Below are 23,404 nucleotides of genomic sequence, written 5' to 3'. Positions count from 1 at the left end.
AGTTCTACCAAGGACATTTTGCTCCTGGGTGGCCAATTTTTATTAGTGACGGGCAAAATCTAAACACTTCTGGCAAAAAAAAAAAAAAAAAATCATCACATCAAGGCCCTATGCCTCAAATCATTCGACTTTAGTTGCTGGCCCTCAGGGGCGGCCCCAGGGCAGCGCTCTAGGCACCCCTCCTCTGGGAACCCCAGGGACCGGTCCCTGGGGTACCAGCCCGCTATGTGAGACTGCAGGGCCTGGCTGGTACCCCCTTGACCCCATAAACTTTAGATAATCCTTCCTCTCAGTGGAAAAACCAAACGGAACTCTTAACTTTGCTTAGCCAAGCACCTGCAAACCCAGCAGGAAGTGGGAGATGGAGTCACATTTAGGGGGCAAACTTGGAGGAGCTTGGACTCTGTGTCAAAGGAACTCAAAAGAATGCCCTGCCTAGGAAATGTCTGGCTCCAGGAGTTTGGCTTTCTGGCCAGAGGCCTACTGGCTGGGGGCCTGCTGGCTGGAGGATGGAAGGGGCTACATATGCTTAAAAACAAAATGAGACCAAACCCTGCTGCTGCTGCTTGGTGCCAGTCTGCCAATCCCTGCTGGGTCTCCCGGGCCTCGGAGAACGACCTGGTCTCGCTCAGGCACTGGATGGCTCTCCCAGGCGGTGAGGTGCAAGGCTGGCTGCTTAGCATGTTTCCCTTACCACCTAAGAGACTTTGACCTCATAGGTAGCTCTGTGAAAATGAAGGAGAGGACGTCAGGGGACAGTCACATGGATCAAGCTTCAGGGAGCCAGGGAGAGCCAGAGGGAGCTGTGGAGTCGGGAGAGATGAAGCAGGCAACAAAATTTGTGTACATTGCTGCAGACTTGGGGCCAGCTGAGTGGCCAGGATGTTTCCCCATAAGCCAGAGTGTGACGCTGTGTACCCAAGCATGTGTTGTTTCTCCTTGCATGTTTGATTCTAGAAAGGTATGTATGTACAGGAACGTAGCTGTACTTGGTGCATACATGCCTGTGCACGCTGCTGGATAGATATAACCACGGCTTTGTGTAGTCACACAAAATACATACATGGACCTTGTGCTTATAAGCTTACTATATAAGCTACCCACATTTATTTCGGGGAGTGGGGCACGCTGGTGGCCTCAAAACCCTCTGGCTTTGGATTGAGTTGCCTCGGGCTGCTGTGCGGCAACCCTGAGTTGCTGAGGGTGTTGAATGTTACCTTCCAGCCCAGCCCAAGCTGGAGAAGGAGAGGGGCTAGAAGGCCCTCCCAGAAGGCCCCTTGCCTCAAGCCCGAGGCCGGCCTTTGCGTAGCGCCTGGGTATCCAAAGCCAGGCTCCTCCCTTGCGCTCGGCGGGCTCAGCGCAGGCTAGAGGTTTCGCTTCCTGCGAAAGTTGGCAGGGCCGGACTGGCAGGGCAGGAGCTGCGCCCCACTGGGCAGGCGGACACTGGAGGCCAAGGTCAGGCTGCCAGGTTGTAAGATTCGCCCAAGGGAAAGAGAAGCCGGGCCTGGGGGAACAGGATTTCCTCGCCCCCCGGGCGCGGCCGTCCGGGTCCTGGCTGCACAGGCCTCCTTTGTAGAGGGCCCAGCTCCTGCGCAGACCCAAGCCCGCGAACAATAGCGCAATGTTGCCGCCCGCCGGGCCAGGCTCTCCGGGCTACACCGTGGCCGCCGAAGGCGAGGAAACCGGGTGGCGCTTTTTTATAGTCACAAATATAAAATTGGGGCTTTCTCCCCTTTCGCTCACCCCCTACCCCAACGCCGATAGAAAGCAGATAAATTTATGAAGGGCGAGCTAAGAGAATAATTACAGAGTGAAGGCCGTTAAATTTTATTTCCAGTCCCAAAGGCAAAACTTGCGATTTTATTGCAAACATCTGGAAGGACCGAGAGGCGGGCACACTGCTGGTTTAAAATAAAAACAAAAGATTTTATTTCCCGAAAACAAAAAAACATCATTAATGACCCTTTCGCCCCCACGGGCTTTTATTTTTTTAAAGTGTGAGGGGGCAGCTGAATAGTCAACCCCGAACGGCGGTCCCTGCCACTGGAGACGCAGTCCACACAAGTGGGCCCGCGCTGTCTCCACGGGACTGGCATTGAGCAGGCGTTTCCAGAAACCAACTCCCTCCCACGTCCACCCGAGGTCTCAGGGCCAGTTAAGCCACCCTATAACTGGGTGCCAATTTGGGAAAAGAAGTGAAAAGTGGGTACTTGGCCTCACATTCCTGGAATATTCAATCACAGCAGTAATAAGACCCGGGCCTGTCCCGCCTCCCACCCACTATCTTGCCTGCTTTGCTTGGTTGTAAAGTACTTAGGATCCCCTCACCCTGCCAACAGGGAAACTGAGGTACAAGCCATTAAGTGGCTTGCCCAAGGTCACAGTTGAGCGCTGGCAGGGATCTGGTTGCTAGGCTCCGCTTTCCTTGGAGTCTCCACGGCTTTCTCCATGGTCTCTCCCACTGTTTTATACCTGCCTACTCAAGCCGAATTCATTGTGATTTCCAAGCCCCCAAACCCACCCACGTGTTTAAGGGCAGCCTAACATGGCCTGCTAGCCAACTATTTTTGACTTTGTTTTCAGTTACTCACACAGAACTGCAAAAGCACAGCGTGTGGAGGCTCACCTTGGTACTGAGGCATTCGTAGTGGTGGCATTTCGGGTAGTGTTTAGCGTGGGGAGAAACGGAAGGAAAGCCCAGGTATGTGGAGGAAGTACGGGCTCCAGACTCTTGACCTTATGCTGCAGAATTGTGTCAGGTTTCTTTGAAAACTCACAATATCTGGACACAGTCAGTTTTAGGTGAGCATTCTGCTGTCCTTCCCTTCTTTGGCTTCCCTCCCATCGAAGCTAGGCCTGGGCATCCGCCTCCCCTGTGTCCCTACAGGTGGTCAGTGAGTTCTTCTCCCCCTCCCCCCTCCCACACCCCACTCTGGACTTTTGGTGCTTATCAGACTATCTACCCTTTTTGGGGCCATGCAGGGGATAGGGTGGGGCTTCCAGCTTGATTTTTGACAATCAGCTTCAGGCCTGAAACAGACCAGAACTGGATTTGTGGCCTACACCCCACACCCCCAACCCGGAGCCCTAGGCTGAAGCCTGGAGGTGGGAAACTTGAGGATTGCCTCTGCACATAGCCTCACACACAGGGGACCCAGCTCTTGTTCCTAAAAGTTAAAAGAGAAAGTGGGGTAACCAGAGGGAAATCTGAAAGCCTTTTGATGTAATTTATGGAAGGAAAATGCATCCATTATTCCCAGATTCTTTTTTAATCCCCCAACCCTCTTCCTCTTCCTCTCCCCAATCACCTAAGCTTACACCCCTGAGCCACAGACATTAAACTGTCCTGCTTAATCTTTCCCCAGACCTTCTCCCCCATTGGCACAGGTCACACACCAAAGAGTGCATTCCCCTGGGAAAAACCTTAGATTGACCCCCTATTGTCACAAAAATAAAATATCCCTTCCCCTCCCATTTACCTAGAGGAAAATTATTTTCCTGGCTGTTTCGAACCAGCCTGGCTTCATTACCATCTGATTTGTTTTCATGGCCTAATTTACTTTTCAAGGATGTGAGTGTATAGAGAATGGGGGTGGAGACAACTTGTGGGACCTGAAGGATGGAGTCAGAGGCTCCTCTGAGCACTCGGTGCTGAGCCCGTGCTTTGGGGTGAGGTGCAGATGCCCGCCCTTGAGCGCTTGGCTCACTTCTCTAGCCGAGTCTCTGGGGCACCCACATCAAGCAGGCCTTCGGGACCTGTATCTAGGTGTGTGGATAACCAAATAGTCCTCTTTTTGAGAAACTGTTACCGCTTCAGGGAGAGTGTAGGACCTACGGTGCGCCTACTGCTCAGTGCAAACCGTGTCTGTGTGAGAAGGCCAAGGCCAGAGGCTGCCCGAGGGAGGGGTGAGATACAGACGGTGGGGAGAAGGAAACTGCTGGGAAGAATCGAGGCCACCCTGTGGCCACCCCACCAGGCCTTGTCCTGGCAGGCTCCAGCCACCAGCAGTGACACCAGAATCTGGAACCCAAAGAGAGGTCCGAGCCCCTGTGTCTTCCTGGCGGGTGTGGTGGTAAATGCTCCATCCCTTTAGGCAGCGGTGCCTGGAAGCAATGCCAAGTGGTGACTGAGGTGGGAGATACTGTGCCCTGCCACCCCGACTCCCAGTTTCCCAGAGTTTGCTAGGCAGCCTGTGGGAGACAGTGAGGGGCTCAGCAGCCTGCTCTGGCCCCCTGGGTTCTTAGTGCAAGTCAAAGACCAGGCTCCCAGATGGCCCAGGAGGCCAAGCCTGGCAGAATCACACGCATGCAGCGGCATTTTCCCTTATTCTTCCTGCATTTGTTGCGCTGCTAGCTGCTTCTTGTCTGAGCTGGAGCCCAATTTGAGGGGGCCCCAAACGTGGCCTGTTTTGCTGTCCCTCCAAGTACATTCAGGACACCTGGTTGCAGCCTCCAAACCAGAGCATTTACAAATACAATAGCGAGGGCTAGATTTCCCGGGCCCTCGGAGGTCAGGAGGCGAACGTGTTTTATCAGAGACCTCACAGGCCCTCCCTTCTTGCCCCAGGGTGGGAGGACCCGATGGGCACCCCTTCCAGGGGGGCTTATGACATGCCTGGGCCCGTCTGCCCTAGGCTTGTGGGTTCAGACCCTGGTCAGGGCCTGGCTGTCCGCGAGAGTAGGCTGCTGGGCCTCTGGGTCTGTTGTTGCTCGCACCGGGGAGCTGGCTCTTCCCTGCCCGTCTTTGCGGGCACCAGCGTCTCGACTAGGGAGTTGGGACGGGAAGATCAGACTGTGGCGAGGTCGTCATCCGCGAAACCCGAGACTCTTCCAGCTTGGTAAGATCAACTTCTGAGCCCCTCTGAACTTGCTTTGCGCTGGGCTGGGCTCGGAGTTTCCCTGCGGCCCCGCGACCAGTAGCTCAACCTGGGAAGGAGTGTGGGAAATTAGGATGGCCAGAAGTATGGACTTTTAAGTTCCTTAGAAATCCCTAGCGACTGCACCGCCCTGAAATGTGTGTACGTGTGTGTACACATATATATGTCTACATATATATATGTGTATACACATTGGTAAGGGTGGTGGTGGGATCAGTGGGGCGGGGAGAGCCGGACCCCCAGGATGAAGGGAATTTTGAAAAAGTTCCTCCTCCGCTAGCAAGTTCTTGACTGCCCTCGCCCAGCCCCTCTCTGTGGGTTCTCCAGAACAAGCGCCCCGAGCGGGCGCAGCCCGGCTCAGCGTCCGCGCGGAAGGGAAGGCGAGCCTTTGCAGTGTGCGGGCCCAGTCGGGATCCGCCTGCAGAGCGCGCGGTAAGCCGGGCGCCCCAGCCGGCCTCCTGCTTTGAGGGGCCTACGTCTCCTCGTCCCCTTCTCCACCAGGTAAAGCTGGGAGGAGGAAGCGGTCTTTAGAGTTTCAACGACAAGATTCTGAATAGCAATGGTGCGTTTTTTGTTTGTTTCTTTCGTTTTGCGTTTACCAGAGTTGTTTACAAATCGTTCAGCAGGGAAATGAGAACCTGTATGTCGAAATCCGGGCGGAACCAGCAGATCTAAAACCATCTGGGGGCAGGCGCGAAATTATTACAGTCGTTCTCGGGCGTTTTGAACAGGTTGTCATTTGGTGTTAGCCCCCAAATTCCAGATCTGTGATCAAAATGACTCTGGTCTTGCAGCTTCTTTGAAACCTAGAGGATTTGGGAGGAAAAGGTGCGGATTGGGGGCTGGCAGGCGTTTGTAAGGGCACAGATCAGACCTCGACCTTCAGCTCCCCTCTCCTCCTACCTCAAGGAACCCGCGGGGCGCCGGGAAGCCAGGAGTTAAAGTCGGCCCGGGAGCGTTCCGGGGACAACGGGCGCCGAGCCTTGGCCCGAGCCTCAGTCTCTCCCCTCCGCTCATTGGCTCGTGCTCTCAGGGTTTCTCCTGTTCCCTCCTCGCGATTGGTCGGGGGCTGGCTTTCCCCCCCTCAGTCTTTCTCTTCCTCCCCCCTCCCTCTCCCTGGCCCCAAGGACAGGAGTGCACCGCCTGCCCCCAGCTCCTCGGGAAGGGAGGGATTTAGAAAAAAAGTTTCCCAGAAGTTTGGATTAGAGGAAGGACGGGAAGACAGAGAGAGGAAGAGGGAGAGGGAGGAGAGAAAGGGAGAGGGAGGAGAGAGAGAGAATAAAAAAAAGATGAAGTCCAGTCTGCACAGCCTGTGAGCGCCTGCCCGGGTGGGTGGGAAGCAGGACGCGGGCGCTCATGCTGCGAGCGGGCGGCGCTCCGGGCGCTCTTGCGTAGCCGCTAGGGCAGCTAGGGGCGCCGGTCCGAGCGGGCGGCGGAGGGCGGGGGAGGGCGCAGAGGGAGGGTGCCAAGGATCCGCGGAGCCGCCGCCTCTCCCGGGCTCGGCCCGGCGGGCGCTTGGAGCGTGAGGGCGCGGGCTGCTCCCTCAGTAGCGGGGGCGAGCGGGGACTGGGGAGCGGGCGGCTAAGATGAGTGAAAGGAGAAGATCTGCAGTCGCCCTGAGCTCGCGAGCACATGCCTTCTCCGTTGAAGCCTTGATCGGCTCAAATAAAAAACGGAAACTGCGAGACTGGGAGGAGAAGGGGCTGGACCTGTCCATGGAGGCGCTGAGCCCCGCGGGCCCACTCGGAGACGCGGAGGACGCGGCCGCACACGGCCTGGAGCCTCACCCGGGTGAGTGCGTAGGGCCAGACCGCGGGAGGCGGGCGGCCAGCCCGGGGGCCGAGTGGTGCGGAGAGAGGCCCTGGCCGCCCACGCCCTGCCCTGCTCCAACTCGGGTTTCTTTTCCTTTGCACAAATGCCTTGAGCCTTCCCGCAAATTCGCCGGAACCAATTTAGGAGAACTGGCCTAAGCCTTGCATTTTGTCGCCAACATCAAGCAAGGAGGTCTTCTTGCTCGCGCCCGTTTCTCGGGGAGCAGAGCGCAGCGTTCCGGGTGCCCGCAGCTGAAGGGCTTGCAGGGCCCTGGGGTTATGAGGGGCGCCGGTCGCAGGCAACGAATGGAGAGAAGGTCTGGGACTCACTTCCGAGAGCTCGGGAGAACGAGCGTAGTGCTCTTGGCCCGACAACCCCTCCTCGAGAAATGCCCCGTTTATTCCATTTGCTTTCAGCCTTGTCCCTCACCCTTCCCCCACCAACTTTTCTGCGACTGAAGTTGTTGAATTTCCTCTCCTCCGGCGACGAAAGACGAGAGAGCATGGTCGTATTTCTACTCTGTTGGCTTTTATGGAAAGAGGAATGTATGTTAGACCCCTCACCCTGCTCCCTGGGTCCCTCGTCAGGGCCCCACGTCTGTATTTGGGGGCGAAGCGGTGCAATTAATTTGTATCTTGGATCTATACGCACACAACACGTAACACACAGGGAGGGTGTCGATGTCAGTATTTTAACATAATCCAGGGGGTGGGGTGGGGGGACAATTTAACGTTTTGTGTTAAGTGCCAAGATTTCAACAGTGCAAAACAGTCCCGGGGAACAGCTGTTGTCGGAGGAATCTTGCGCGGACGCGCACACACATACACACACCCGGAGGCTGCAGCTTGGGTTAGCGGCTTCAGAAACTTTCCAGCCAGGACTTCTGAAGCTATTTTGGAGGTGCTCCTTCTGACCTGCTATGGCTGGGGAGTAAACCTGGGTCAGCGCGCAGGCAAGCCTGGGTGGGGGCGGCGGCCTGCATAGGGATGGGGAGGCCTTGTGCTCAGGAACTTGGGGGCTGGAAAACTGGCCGACCCAAGGAGGGACAGCTGTCGCTTACATTTTCTCTTTCGGCAGTGACAGTTCAATTTCCATGCTCCCCAGGCTAATAATAACGCGATTAGCGGGTGACCTGCAGAGACAGAGTTTTATGAATTCTCCGTGTTCTTGTGGCCCGTTATGGCATTTGGGTTTAGTGCTGGGGAATTATTTTTATTAGTCGATGAAAAGAAACTTAAAAGGAGATTTATTTCCTCCGCTGAACTTTCCCCCTGTATCTGAGTGGGGGCGCCCGTCCACGCGGGCCACTTGTGGGCGCCCGTCCACGCGGACCACTGTGTGGGCCATCCAGAAAGGGGCGCGCGCGCCGCCACTGTGTTTCGCATCTCTGGCCAGACCCTGTTCCCTCACTGAATTTGTTTGCTGTCAAAATCTCAGTCGGGCCTCCACGCAGTTTAGTGGAAGTTCTCCCAGGCCTGATGACAACTCCCGATTTGCGGAGTGGGTTTGTTTTACTCTTCCCGCCGGGGAACGAGCACAAATTATTTAACTGCGCGCGGCTGACGCCCTGTCCCCACTGCTATCCTCTAGGGAACAAGCAGGTCTCCCAGAGCCGTCCCTACGGTCGCAGGTTCAAAAAGGACCAAGGCGCAGGGTCACGATCAGACTCAGCTCTAAGTGTTCTTCCCGCGGGTCTTTTCAGCCACAAGCGTGGAGAGAACAGCGAGGGCTTGGGACAAGGAGAGACCAGTCCAGGGTCGTGAACGAGAGGGCCTGGTGTCCAAAATGCTGTTCCTCGCTCTTGCAGTTTGAGATTAGAAAGTGAGGACCTAACAGAACTTTACCTAACAGAGTTCGGTGGACTTGGCCTTATTACCTTCGTCATTTTTTAAAAGGAAAAAATGGGCGTTTGGGTTTTAGACAACGAAATATGTTTGTGGGCAAAGGTCCGGGAGGAGGAAGAAGCCGGAAACCTAGAGCATTCACGGGCCTTTTGCGGAGCCGGGCTGCGGGCCTGGCCTGGCCACGTCGCGGGCTGAGGGAACTCCAGTTGGAGATCTTGTCCCCTTGGAGATCTCCAAGTTGGAGTTCGCTGTGGCCAATGCTTTCGTAGGAACCGGACGCTGGGTGAGAAAAAACCTCTCAGAAAAAGGACGCAGTGGCTTGGAGACTAGGCCGACCCGAGAGCGGAGGAGGCGGAGCTGCGAGCTCTGGCTGCCCGGAATGGTAGTGGAAGGCAGGGCCAGGACTCAGGGTCTTCTGCATGTCTTTGCTTTCTTTTTGTCTCTGGTACAGCACCCTAACAAACGCACCCAGGGCCACGTTTAATGGTGTGTGTATAATAGTAAAGGTGGGAGATGGGGCCCCGGAAACTCCACTGTGCCCAGAGCCACGTCTCTGCCCGGCCGGGCCTCTCACAATTCTGTTTTAACTCTCTTTTCCCAGTCAGAACCGGAGCGGGGTGGGGCTGCTGCGTGGCTCGCCCTCCTAGGCCGATTAGAGTCGGGAACAGAAAACAAAACATAACAAAACAAACAAAAAAACCTACAACAAAAGCCAAATTGTCACAGGGCTGGGGAAGGATTAAACGCTCCTGACCACCGCCTAGTGCAACTGTATTCATTCTTCTCCCCATCCCTTCTCTTTTCCTGGTACCTCGTCTCCCACCCTCCCTGCCCTAGCCTCAAAGTTTCCGGAACCTCGGACCATCCACGGGTCAGATTTAATGTTTCGCTTTTATTCAAAGACGTGGCCTTTTGCTTTTCCACAGCCCGTTTTTCTTTCCGAGTATGGACTGAGCTGGCTTTAGTGGGCGCCCAGTGCCCGCAGCCTGGGGCGCCAACCTGCAGCAGCGGGGGACCAGCCCGGCCTGCGCACTGTAGGCCCTCACACATCAGAGGACACACAGTATGTATTTCAAAATTTTCCACCGAGCTTGGTGGTCTCAAAAACTCCCTGAGGTCCTCGCGGCCTTGGAGAAGAGCCTGCGAGGTGCCCTCGTGATGATACCGGGGCCAGCACTCCGAGTCCGTTGGAGGGACCGCCAGTATTCTGCGGCCGTGGGCTGGGGAGGGTCTCAAAACCCGTCTTGGAGGAGCTTGACTCTCCTGCCTGCTCGCCCCCGCCTCTCCCGCAAAGCAACGGAGGAAACTTTTCGCGGGGGACAGCTGCTCGGGCTGCGGCGGCCTAGAAAGTACATTTCAGGCACGTGGCGGCGCCAACGGTGCTCCTACCGCAACCCAGTTTCCACTCGGTTCCCCAGCTCGGGTTTGGGCCTTTGCCGCCCAAATCCACATTCGAGTGCGGCTGAGGCCGGGTCTCCTGCGGAGAGAAATAATTTAAACCCACTGCGGGGGTATTTCCCCTAACAGAGCCCGCGGTCTCGAGTCTTGCAGCCGCGCGCTCTGGCGGCCTGAGGAGGTGGCGACATACGCGGGTGTGCGCAGAAAGCGGCACACGCAGGAACACGCGGGCAGATCGGCACTCCGCGCACACGACGGGCGCTCTCATCCCCCCCCCCCCCCCCCGGTCTACGCAACCCCTAGTGAAACGAGACGAGAAAAGCTGTGGCAGTGCCTCAGGGCACTTTCTTCTCTCAATTAGCAGCTGGTCCCGAGAATTAATATGCCAGTTTATGGCTTGTTTGCTCAGAGTAGAGCTCCAAGATTTTAATCTTGACACCACCCCTCTATCCATCCCCAACCCCAACCCCCAGCAGGGAAACACGAGGTCAGGCGGAGGAAGTGACTCTTTACTGACGTTCAAGTAAGGGGAGAAAAAGCGATGAGCTGGAAACCGGTGGGGAGAGTGTACGTGCGCCGGGCGCGCACCAGCCAGGGCGCAGGTCGGGCTGGGGCCGCGGTGCAAGGGTGCGCAGCGACGCTCAAGGGCCTGCCTGGGGTAGAGTCCCCCTCAAGGAACCCTGGTTCCGCGGAGCTGCGCGCGCCCCTGCACCCGTGCAGGCCTCCAGGGTGCCAGGTCTGCGCCCCCGCGGACAAGCCAAGTGTGGGGCCTGCTCAGTGTGAGCAAAGTTCCCGTTTGTTAGGTCCGAACGGCCTTCCGCGGCGGTCGTTCCTTGGGTAAGTGACCTTGTGTGACGCGGAGTGGAGGGTAGGCAAGATTCTGAGTTCGTCCTATACCGGCAGGGATGGTGGTTCTCTTGGGATGACTGCCAAACATTTTTTTTCTTACGCAGTGGGATGGTGGCTAAATCAGACGACCTCTGGATGTGCGGGACATGCACGGACGCACCCCCGTGGCCTGAATGCTTGGGGAGGGTTATGGGGACGTTCTGTATAACTCTGCGGCCCTGGCGCAGTAGAAGCCACTAGGAAGGAGATAATTCTAGCTGCCCCCATCCCATAGACGGAGCAAAGTGCTGGAGGGCAGTGGGAGGACAGGGAATGGGGAGGCCGGACCATGGTGGCCACAGTTTGGACTGCAATGGAAAGAAGGTTTAGTGTGCTGTGGTTTGCACCTCCTTAGTTCCTCCCCCCAACTCCCCCAGGGGTGTTCGGAAACCCTAGCAATGGGTGTGGAAGGTATGGGGATAACAAGGGAGCGTGAGGAACAGTCTTTGGATTCTTGGCTACGAAGTGCTGGGCAGCCCCTCGCCCCGTTCCTACGGCATCCACCTTGCCCCTCGGAGACCCGTCGGAAGAGCACAAGCCTAATGGGCGACCAAGGCTGTCCTAGACAGAGCAGCCCGCAGGCTAGGCGCGCAACGATTCTGAATTAACATCACCCACGCTCCACCCAACGCTATTTCTCATCAAACACTTTTTGGGGGGTTCAGAGCTGGCCACTTTGAGTTTTCTTATTTTATAAGTAAAACTCCTAGAAAGAAAAGTTCACGAAGTGCCGCTCATGTAGGGAGACGGGGGCATTCAAGTTCTGAAAGTGGAGTTCGGACTGAAGTTATGTTGACACGCCCATGGCTGTCTTATCCTACCCCCCATACCAATTACTTCAGATGGCATCATAAACATCTTTTAATTATTATGGAAAACTGGTTTGAAATCTCTTTAGTTAACACACCCTGCAGGGAGGAGCTTGTGAAGAATGGTATGAGATGCCTAACCTGGGAGCCAAAACTAAAATCGTGGGGGTTGGTGGTTCGTGTTCCCCTATTGATTTGTATGATTTCCTTCACGCGTGTGGACTAGAGTTTAATGGAAACAAGTCCCTCGTCATTAGTCCTTCATATTAGGCCACAAGGAGAGAGGGACAAGTACGTTTTGGCTCCCAAGACCGAAACATTTTATTCATCCAAGCATCTCCAAGGGCATTGCTCATATTACTGAGTGAAATATTCCAGTTCTGTTACAATCATCCTCTCTATTGCCAAAAAATAATATTAAGAAGATGAGAACATTTTTTTTGAGAGTCTGATTATGGACTCCGATAAAAATTTATTTCTTGTACTAGGGAGGAAAAAGACTGCAGTACTTCTGAAGCCTGCACGTTCCTTCTCTAGGTAACTGTAGGACTGTAGGGGTTTGTTTGTTTGTTTGTTTTTGTTTTTGTTTTCTTTTAAAGCAAGGCCGAACTGTGCAGATTCCAGGGTAAAGAGCAGGCTGGCATTTCGCTTTCCTTTCTGGAAATACAGAAATCCATCCAATGATTATTCTGGGGTGTAGCTGGTTATTGCTTTCTTACTCCCAAAAGACACAATCGTTCAGCAGGAGAGACTATTTAAGTGGTTTTCTAGTTTTGACCTTTAGGGAGACTTTTCCATGGGGAGAATTAGGGAACTGGTGGAATGTGGAATCTTTCTTTCCTCCGTGTGGTTTATTTTTGCTTCGCGTTTTCCTGGTTTCCAGCAAGCTTTGAATTTTATATGTGCCTGACTGAAGTACCCAAGGGTCTGTACTGGGAACAGCAATTAGCAAATTTATAAATTAGGGTCTGTTTACACTTCTTTGGGCAAGGATAATCATTAGTTAATTTAAGTGAGGCCTTTGGTCTAAGTGTCAGGGTGGAAAAGGAGACTCAGCAGGGAGGACCGGAGGTGAAATGGGGAGAGGTGGAGAATTCAAGCGACTGGTGACGACAAATCAACATTTATTCGGTGCCATTTAATGGCTTCACTTGGAGGCAGGACATTTTGCTGACTACACACTGATGACTAGCTTTTGATACCAGCAGTGAAAATAGGCCTTGAAACTGCTACTTCTTATCCTGTATTCACTGTATCTGCCAGTGTCCAGCTTTGCCCTTTGTATATGAGTATAAAATGTATTCCAGAGTATGTATGCAAATGTAGGTGTTTATATACGAGTTTGTGTGGGAACGCCAAATTCTGAGATGGGACATAGGTAGTATTTCAGGGAAAAGAAATGGCCTTGTGTGTGTGTGTAGCCAGTTTAACAAACTGGAAACGCCTAAAATTTGGAGGTCAAACATTTTGTCATCTCTAGACATCCTTTGACAATTCAAGAGAATCCCAAATTTGAAAATTCCAGTTATTGGCAGAGAACAGGGATATTACGGATTTAGGTTAAAAGACAGGGAGAGTGAGAGTTTTCCTAACTCAATTTGGCATTTAATTTTGTGAAGAATGCCATCTTCATTTTGGGTGGGCAGTACGCTGCCTTGTATTCTGCAGAGTAATTAATTTCATGTTCTCCCATGTTAAGGGACTCATTGAGAGAAACCGCGATAATAATTATGACTAATAGAAGTAACGAGTAAAACATTGTGATTTGGGGAAATAATTCAAGAACACAGGCAGCATAGGCAAAACTACAGTTACTGAGGCTCCCATGGGCTAGTCCCAAATCGACACACACGTTAGATTAAAAAAAAAAAAAATCAAACAAACCTTTCATTCTGGATTGCACACCCAAGAGCCTACTACAGTCTCCTTCTAAAAACCAAAACGCTGGAGATAACAGTAGAGTTTCCTTGGAAGGCATCGCTCGAGGTCATTGTCATGTCCCCAGCCTGCAGGCAGCCTTGGAGTTTCGGCGCCCAGTTCTCAAGAAGGTGAATCGAAATCCTTGCTCCGAACACCCGCCGCCTTCTCTTCCCAGCCCGGCCGCCCAGGGGGGATTGTCAAAGCCCCAGAGCGGGGCTCCGAAGGCGGTCGACCCTCCTCCTCTCCGCACCCCCACCGCGTCCCCTCACCTCGACATCCTGAGCAGCTCCCTTCCCCCAACCTCCTTCGCGCACATTGAAAACGCCCCTTTTTTCCCCCACTCTTAAAAAAATTTCAGATGACGTTTCGCCGAGGAAGGAATCGGGATTACATCGTTCTCGGAGAAACAGGCCCGGGGACAGCGGGCAGTTCGGGGGGAACTTTACGAGGCGCGCCCCGGGCCGCTGCGGCGCCCGCCCTCCGCCCGCGCCGGGGTCTGGCGGCGGGAACCGCGGCGCGGCCTCCGTGCGCTGGGTCCCCCGCGCTCCTGCCCCCCGCGCTCCGCTGCGTCTCCGCGGGTCTGCGCGGCCGCTGGGCCTGGAAACCAGGGCGGCGGCGCCCTCAGCCCCGGCGCACTGCAGAGACCCTGGGGTAACCGGGAAGGCCTCGGTGAAAGACCCCCTTCTCCCCACCCCACCCCCCCAAAATCAGGAGAGAAAAACCCCAAACCAACCAAACACCGAGCGGAACCCGTGGGTCCTACACCTCGCGCCCCGAGGGGAGTTTGAGCTTTTGCTTTCATCAGACTGAACAAATTTTCGAGGAATCAGACCGACTTCAAACATTAGCAATTAGGAACTAAGAATCCCTCGGACTGAGGAATTTTTAATCCCTAACCATTTCCAAATGGGTAATTCTAGGTCAGCAAATATCAGAGCCGGCCCGTTAGAAAGGAAAGTCACGCTCTCGGTTCCAGACGCAGAGGATCCCCGGTGCTGGGGCCCGGACGGCGGAGCTGCCCCGCGGAGACAAAGGGACAGCAAACGATCGTCCTTCACACCCTTCTGGAGGTTAAAAACAGTGAAGTGATCCATTTCTTAAAAAAGTAAAGGAAGGGGAAGAAACCACCCAACTTTGCAAAGTAAATTGAGAAATGACTAGAAGCCGGCGACACCGACTTCCCTGCCCGAGCTGAGCGTAGGAGCAGGGGGAAGTCCTGCCTCCGGGCATCGTCGCTTCGAAGCGTCAATCACACCAGAATCGAAACCTGGGGGCCAGGTGACTTGGGTGGCTCAGGGCTTCCGTTCTAGCTTCTGAAAAACAAATAATTGATTTTCACAGTGGAGGGGCAGGCATTTGGGCCGATAAGTGATTGTAAACACAGCAATTCTGTCTCTGGGTCTGACAAGGCTTCCTTCACTCAGGAGCCTAACTATGTATGTGTGTATGTGTGTATGTATTTTTGGCGGCAAAGCTACGGGATATATTATATATAAAATACTATAAATCTGTGTCCTACTTAGAAAAAAAGGTTTAGTTGGAAAATGAATCATATAAGCAAGCCTGCAGAGGAACAGTGAATTGTAAAGCATTTCGGAACCCCTAGTTGCTCATTGGACATGGTGTGCTGCAGAGCTTTCCACGCAGGCCTCCTGCTCTAGGTTATATCCACGTAGTGTGGTCGGGCGAGGGCTAGACTGGCTTAAATTAGACCTAGATTCTAGCGCTGGCTTCGTCATTCATATTGGAAGTCGGGAGGTTTGTTTTAAAGGCAGACAAATATCGAAAGAAAGGTTTTAAAGTTGTTTCGTGGGCACTGTTAGGGTCTCAGTTCCTGGTTTGTGAAGCGAGAGATAGAGGCTCAAATGACACCTGAGGCCCCTTTAGCTATAAGAACCTGATCCTGTAAACTGTTTTTTTTTTTAAATAACCATTTTTTCCTAATGCACCTTGGCCATCACTGGTCTCATCCTCTACCCTGCGGTGCGAGGGAGGCTTCCTGCAGTTGCAGAAAGACGCAGCACAGCAACACACAGCCCGGAGAAGAAAAAAATTTTTTTTCTTGAAAAGTTTTTAGATTAATATCACATGTTCAGAAGTCCTGAATTGGTGATTTCTAGTCCTTTGTGTTTGATGTAACCTATTGTTGCTTGTGTGAACGCCCAGGGCCCCACTGCCAAAACAATTCTATGGCATCAGTGAATTTAAAGCAACTGGAGGTTATTTTATGCTTTGAACATTTTTTGTGCCATTCCCACAAATAGCTGAAAAACTCTGGACTTGAAAGATGAAGACTGAGAAAAGCCAACCTCATCACTGGTAAATTGAACTGGTGGAATCCCACCCCCCAAACAATCGGTTGCCCCTCGTGACTATGTGAGCCTAGTGGAAAGAAAGCACTGGTGACTGTTTTCCGTGCCTGGCCTGCTACGCTGAGATCTGGATCTGGCAGAGATGTGAGAATGCTAAAAGGATGACTTAGTAACAGGCAAAACGCTTGTCAACAAGATAGATCAGAAGACAGCTTAGCATTCAGGACCTCTATTCATAGCTGCTGAACTTGAAGGCAGGGTCAGACAAAAAAGCCGGGCCCAGCACTCACCTAGGAGGGTTTCTCAGGTTTCTATCTTGGGGGACTGTATTTCCTTGCAGACTTCTACAGCTGGGCTTCACGCCCTAGTGACAGCTCCCCACCCCCGGAGATGCCCCTCAGTGATGCCCCTGCCCCTGTGCACACTTCTGTCACGGTGGAGCTTGTGGATTGACTGGTCATCCACTCTCACTACTGCCCTACAGCTGCTGTGGGGCCGGGACCTTGTCTTCATTGCCTCGTATCTCCAGAGCCTAGCACTTAGTAAGTAGTAAAAATACAATGACAGTACAACAGAAACAATGATAACAAGGAGTAACATATATTGAGCACTGTGTGCCAGCCACAGTACTAAGTTATATATAGGGCTGTTATATATATTCCAAATATGTATCTATCTATACATTACATATCTTTATAATAATATACAACAGTTATGTATTTCAAATAATATGTGATTCTGTATATTTGTATGTATAATTACTTATACATAATACATAAAATTCCAAAACACTCTAATGAAATAGATTCCCTTATTATCATTCTATTCAGTGCGATGAATGAATGAGTGATATGGTGGTCGAAGGCTCAGGTTCTTGGGGTTAGACTGCTCGTGTCTGAGGCTGGGTTCCAACACATGCTACTTGTATAACCTTGGGCAAGCTACTAAATCTCTCCTGAGCCCAGTTTCTACATCTGTGAAATTATACTAAAAATGTATTCATCAAAAGGTGGTCGTGAGGATGAAATGAGCTAATGTACATAAAGAAACAAAGGACTTAGCACCATGCCTGTTATTCCTATCAGTTGAATTGATAATGATACTCACCTCAGTGACCACCTTGGATAAGACGCGGATTGCCATGCACAGTGGCCCCCACCCACTGCCCCAGTCTTTTGCTTTAAAGGCGATGTTGCACTGGGAGTGGGGTCACACTCGGTGTGCAGCCTGTGGTTAGAGGCAGAATGCGAAATCTGAGTGCACGTGCTTATAGGTCAAATATATAGAACTTTGAGAGCTGTTGCTATTCAGGGTTTCACTGAGGCAGACGCCAGCACCCCAGGGAGCACCTGGAGGAGGGAGACGGGCTTGTAAGAGTGGGGATCAGCCTCTGGCATAATGTAGGAAAAGAGGGTGGCGCTGGGGAGCCCCAGCTTTACCAGCTCCCCAGCTGGGCTCCGGCAGAAGACAGAAGGGCCTTTCTGAATGCAGGGAAGTAAAGTAACACACGCATGTGTCTTTGTGGTTACTTCCTGATATTTATACTTAAAGCCCAGAAATCCCCCAAAAGTCAGGTTTAGGAACTAAGGAAGATTCATTTGCATAAGGCTTTTGTTTATAAGGCCTGTACTTTTATGGGCCCCAGGATTCTGGGCAAGATGAGCCAGTTGCACCAATTAGTTGGGGCTGTGGTAAAAAATTTGTGGGTATTGCTTGTGAGGGCGAAAGTGCATTCCCCGGGGAAGAGGAGCAGAGGAAGGGTTCCCGTCAAGGTCTCCCAGCTTCAAGGAGCCCAGGGCAGATCAGCAGCAGCGTTCAGGCCCTGCCTGCCCATCCGGAGGAGGAGGCTGATGCTCTGTCTTAGCTGGAAATCAGGCCTCAGGTGCGAAACAGCCTCTCTGCCCCCCATTTTATCTCCAGGACAGATGTTTCTGTACTTGCCCAGCATCATCTTATCTCAGAGTGCCCACAGTGCTAACCAGAATAGGAACTGTCATGGACTGAGGGTGCACCCTGAACCAGGCACTGCGCTGATGGTTTTAATTCTCTCATTGCATCCCCCTAATAGTCCTTGAAACGAGGTAATTATTCCCCCATTTTACAGATGAGGAAATTGGGGCTCGAACAGATTGAGTAACTTGCCCACCGACATAGGGCTCCAGTCCACTTGAAGTGGACTGGCCAGAATGGAGACACAGCTCCCTGTGGCTCCAGAGTCAATGTCCTTAACCCCTCGCCTCCCCCTGCAGATGGCTCTTCAGTGCTCTAGGGGGAACTTTGAACTTTCGTAGATGAAAATGTGTGCTTGCTGTTCATTCTGTCCTCCCACACAGAAATTGTTAAGTCACAAATGTCAGAGAGCTGGTTACAGTTTCTGGGTCTCTATCTTCCTTTCTCATTGTTATTAGTCCCTCCAATCCTAAGGTGCCTTCTCCCCTACCAGCTAGTAGAAGCTACGCAGGGTTGTTTCTAAGCCCTGGCTTTGGAACGGCGCATGCGCACGCAGCCTTCCCAGCGCTACTCGTTTTTCTCTGAGTTGAACGCACAGAAATCTCAGTGTCTGAAATGCGGTGGCCACATATTGAACTTGATCTAAAACCTCCTCATCCTAAATCCCCTTGTGCAGTGAAACGCAGTGTGCTCTGTTTTACCCATTCCCTTCTCCATTCACAACGGGATGGAAAGAATCTGATTGGTAATTGATTCAAAATGGAACAGCTTAGAAATGTATCAGTTGCAGTGACGAGCAATTCGTGCATTTCTAAGTACTGCTGGGTTTGTTTTTTTTTTTTCTTTTTTTTCCAAACTCAGTAATCACAGCTGAAATCCCTTTGCCATGGATTGAATTTACAAAGGAAGAGATTCTGATTTCCACAGTGGCTTCTTTTTAATGCCCAAGGATTAGGAAACCGCCTTGAGGACCCACAGCAAGTACACCCGCTCTCAGAGTCGCGGTTTTAACTTTAACCTCTGAGTGACTGCTCTGATTCATTTATTTTGTAACAGCTCTATTGAGAGTGGCCTTGTTTGGTATGGGATCAGTTATTTGCAGAAATCTCTCATCCTGTTAAACACTTACAGCCCGTGAGCTTTTGCTCTCCTGACACGCCATAAGTGGATGTGATCCCGGCAGTGAGTTGTAGGGCACATTGGCTTTCAGGGGGTTTTGGTCCACCTGTTCACTGTCTTTCCATCAGTTTTCCTCCCACTCCAACCAACCTTCCTCTCTTAGGAAGTCTGGTGTCTCCAACAGGGATTTGGAGAAAAACTACACCCCCTGCTTTCGGTGGGTGGACTTTAGCATTAATGTGTTTCTTGGCTCTCGAGCTGTAAAGTCTATCATATTCATGTTTATTGTGCCCAGTGATAAAAAAAAGTGGCTTTTTAGAACTAAAGAGAAAAAGATGTAAAGTCCATGTCTGTTTTAAATCTTTGCTTTCTCCTCTTGCCCACCCCACTCTGTGCAGGCAGCGATGGATGGGATTTGATAAGCTCTTGTAGCAACAGAAGCATATGAATCTCCGGGCCTATTTCCTTTCCCAAAGAACCCAGGTGGAGCCAAAGTCTTGAAATATAAAGTGTGGCAGAGGATGAGGTGAATGCTGCAATCTCAGGTGATTTACTGGATCTTACTCAGGAGATCTGTCCAATTAGAAATGTAGATTCTGCAAGATAGGAAAGCAGCCAGGCCTGAGCCATTCGTTTTTCCCCTGGTGTTCAGAGCACTAGCTGCCTGCCCAGCAGTAATCCTGGGAACGCTGGGTCTCATCTGGTGCAACGGTGCATTACCCAGATTACCCTGGGACACCACAGAGATTTGAGACATCTCTGTGATATTCTGACTGGGTGGTAGGGACCGCAGGAGGCGCTTCCTGCAGACACAAGACGATTTGACTGCTGTAAGGGTGAACAAATGGTAAACCGAGCCCAGGCGAGTGTGTGTGTGTGTGTGTGTGTGTCAGGGAGGGCTGGGGGAGGTGTGTTATGAAGGGTTGGGTGTAACGGTTCCCTAGCCTGCGTGGGCGAATTGGTTCCGGATGTTAACATTTTTTTGCTTGGGGCTTGACTACATTCTCCTTTTTCTTTGCCTGTTTTCCTGCCCAAATTGTTAGGCCTCCACAGCTGTGTGGCTCATCGCTGGTGAATGTTGAGAATGACAGATCTGGCTTTAGGGGCCGTTTTGGGGCATGTGTTTAGGTAGACTTCTGAGAGGTTTTCACCCAGCAACTTTCCTGAGCCTTGAGTCCTGTTCTGTCCATCTTGTTGGCTGAGTCCCAACTCTCCCCTGCACTGGATGGCCTCTGCGGGGGAATGAGGATGACTTGTTATAGAAAGCAGATGGGCCTTCATGTCCTGGAAGCAGAAGAAACTGGCTGGTGTGGGAAACTGGGACAACAGAGAGCAGGAGGTCTGGGTTAGGTTTCCCCGACGTAGTTCTTGGGCAGGTGAGTGAACTGTGTGCCTCAGTCGTGCACATGTGAAACGAGGCTGCGGGGCTGTCGTGAGAACGAAGTGCAGAGCGCTCGGCTGGCACCAGTCGCATAGACAGTGCCCAGTAACCTCCCCTGTCTACCTTGCTCGTAATTACACTTTTGGTAAACTGAGGAAACTCAGAACCCCTTCAATGTTGTGATGAGAAACCTTTTGGTGAGTGTCAGACACAGGATCGTCCCTAACTACTCTCCTTAGCTCATCTCCACTGATGTCCTACGCATAGCACCTCCCTTCACACAGTTTGATTCTTTTTATAGTTGACAGATACATTGCATAAGGTTGAGGTGTATGACGCGTTGATTTGATAAGTTCCTATGTGACAATGCAATGACCACCTTTTATGGTGAGAACATCGAAAAAATAGTCTCTGCGCAACTTCTAAGTGTACAACATAGCATCGCTGACCGGAGTCACGATGCTGTGGGTCCGACCTCCGGCACTTACTCAGCTTCCAACTGCGAGCTTTTACCCGCATCTCCCCGTCCCCCACCCCCAACCCGTGGCAACCACCATTCTACTCTGCTTTAATGAGTTCAGCTCTTTTAGAGTCGACATATAAGCGACACCATACAGGATATGTCTTTCTCTGTCTGCTTTACTTCACTTAGCATAATACCCTCAAGGTCCACCATGTAGTCACAAAGGACAGGATTTCCTTCATTCATATGGCCGTGCAATATTCCATTGTGTATGAGTGTGTTTGTATATATACATTGTATATGAGTGTGGACATATATATATCTCACACACTTATCCATTTATCCATCGACAGACACAGGTAACTTGTAAATTTTGGCTCTTGTGAATAATGCTGCAATAGGCATGGGAGCTCAAGATCCCGTTTCCATTCCTTTGGATGACTTTTATGTCATCCTCGGTGCAGCTGCCCCTGCTCCTCCTTCTGCTGGGAACACTTTTCTCCTTCTCCCTAAGTTCCTTCTGAGGAAAGTTTATCCTATTTTAAAGACCGATGTCACGCACCCAATGTGACAGAAATACCCCAAGATGAAAAAGGGAAATTTGATAGAAATGTTACCCGACAGGATGTACAGAGTCAAACATGGGGTGGCTCCGAAGGAAACTGCAGGTGCCCCTGCAGAGCTCACGTGCAGTTGGGGTGCTGCTGCGACGGAAGAAGGTTCTTGGTTGTCACCAACTTTATTTTCACTGGGAGCCTGCTAGAGGGAGATCTTTCGGGGGTCTATGGTTTCCTCTAAAAATGGTGCCAAGTGTGCTTCTGTGATTTTAGAGTCACAGGGGAGTCTCAGCGAGGTAATCTACGATGCTCAAAGGTGTAGCCAAGATGGTAAAAGTATGGGGCTCCCCCCAGACGACCATCACGGGAAAGCTCCTCTTAAGAGGAGGTCCTCAGTAAGCAACCTGATTAGACTATTTCTGAGCAAGGCCCCTGACCTCCCTGAGCTTCAGAGAATCCCTGCAGGCTTCGTATTAGCAGCGGACTACTAATTTGACTCTAGCCCTTTATTTCCTCGGCAGGATACACACCTGTTCTCTTCTGCGTCCTATTCGATGGGCATTAACCTTTAGGCTCTTGGACAATTGAGGCCTGTAGCCAAGGAGAAAGTGACTTTGGCCGGCTCTGTTCTGCTGCCATCTTTGTGCATGTGTACACATTGACATGGTGCTGTTTTTTTAATTTTTATTTTTTTAGATTTTATTTATTTATTCTTAGAGAGAGGGGGATACAGGAAGAAAGAGAGGGAGAGAAACATCACTGTGTGAGACAAACATCACTGATGAGCTGCCTTTCACACACGCCCTGACAGGGGACCAGGGCCACAACCCAGGTGTGTGCCATGACTGGGAATTGAACCGGTGACCTTTCGCTTTGCAGGACAACACCCAACCAACTGAGCCACACTGGTCAGGGCTCACGTAATGCTTTTGATCGATCTGTTCTACATTTAAAAATTGTTCATCGAACAATGGGTCAAAGTGAAGCCTGTAAAAATTAATACTTTGTACCTTTCTTATGACAGGGACCACATTTCGCCTTGAATGAAAGCTTTTCAGAGGGTACATTTGTTTTATAAGCTGAGGATACTGGGAAGCCCTGGAGAGCACTGCGTCTTACTCATCTTAGAATCCCTGTGAGCGCCCTGTGAACATTTGTTAAACTCAACTGGTAGTTGTCAGAAGTTAGTGATGGGTTTTGTAGCCTCCACAGCCACTTTACAGATAATTTGGCTTCAAGATGGTCCTGGAGGCCCAGCAGGAGGTGTCTGCCAGTTACCTCTAGGTGTGATCTTGGATGTGTCAATTGATATCTTTATACTCTCAAGTCTCAATCTTAATGGAGATAAGACCAGCGGATTTTAGTAAGAAGGATAGGATATCAAATGATACTACTAACACGGCATTTTTGCAGCTAGAAGTTGCTGGATGCTCCCTACATGGAGTCTGTCAGAGCTCTCTCCGAATGAGGCGTTCGCATTTAGAAATGCAGTAAGTTTGTGGGAGTAACTGTACCCCATCTTTCCCTATATGTTTCAGATCTTAATGTTCACGGCAGCCTCTGTTTTCTGTCCAGCAAGGGAGAAAAAGAAATAGAGTAAAGAGCAATCTGAAAATCCCCAGTGTTAAACAGAAGTGCAGAAATATCTCTAAATGGAAGACAGATTGCCTGAGGTTGCCTAAGAACATGGAGCTGGGTTAAGCTGAAACAGAATGATAGAAATTCTTCTTGCCTTCCCATGAGCAGTAGGAAATATGTGAGTGAACTGGCTGGGTGGGGAGGGTCCCCAGCTTAGGGCTCAGCCCCATGATGGAGGAGTAAGCATGTTGTTGAAAAGAGAAAACCCTCTGAAATACAAGGTAACCTCTGAGCAGGATGGAGGGCTGAGGAAGACGGGACCACCCATGGGAATGCATTCAGAACAGCACAGTCACAGAGAAGAGTCAGGGACCGAGCTATACAAAGTTTTAGGTACTATTTGGTACCTATCTGGAATCCTTAGCACTGTCCTGAGTCTGGCTCAGATGGTCCAGGAGAATAAGAACCTCACTTGGCTATTTCCTGGTGTCCTTTG

The 23,404-nt window shown here is 51.5% G+C and overlaps 1 protein-coding gene across 2 annotated transcripts in view; it reads left to right on the top strand.

Moving 5' to 3' along the window:
- The first annotated feature begins 6,101 nt into the window (after nucleotides 1-6,101).
- Nucleotides 6,102-23,404, top strand: part of TBX15 (T-box transcription factor 15) — a 97,867-nt gene continuing 80,564 nt past the window's right edge. Inside the window, exon 1 of one of the 2 annotated variants that reach the window (XM_024570383.4) lies at nucleotides 6,102-6,668. In XM_024570383.4, coding sequence (XP_024426151.1) covers nucleotides 6,464-6,668 — 205 coding nt within the window. In that variant the 5' untranslated portion in view covers nucleotides 6,102-6,463. Of the gene's footprint in view, nucleotides 6,669-10,706; nucleotides 10,769-23,404 lie in introns of those variants that run through there. The other variant, XM_045203916.3, reaches the window with a different exon arrangement.

This window comes from Desmodus rotundus, chromosome 12 (genome assembly GCF_022682495.2).
Source record: "Desmodus rotundus isolate HL8 chromosome 12, HLdesRot8A.1, whole genome shotgun sequence".
Classification (NCBI taxonomy): domain Eukaryota; kingdom Metazoa; phylum Chordata; class Mammalia; order Chiroptera; family Phyllostomidae; genus Desmodus; species Desmodus rotundus.
Note: the sequence above shows the minus strand (reverse complement) of the source record. Positions and strands in the feature narration are given on the sequence as shown.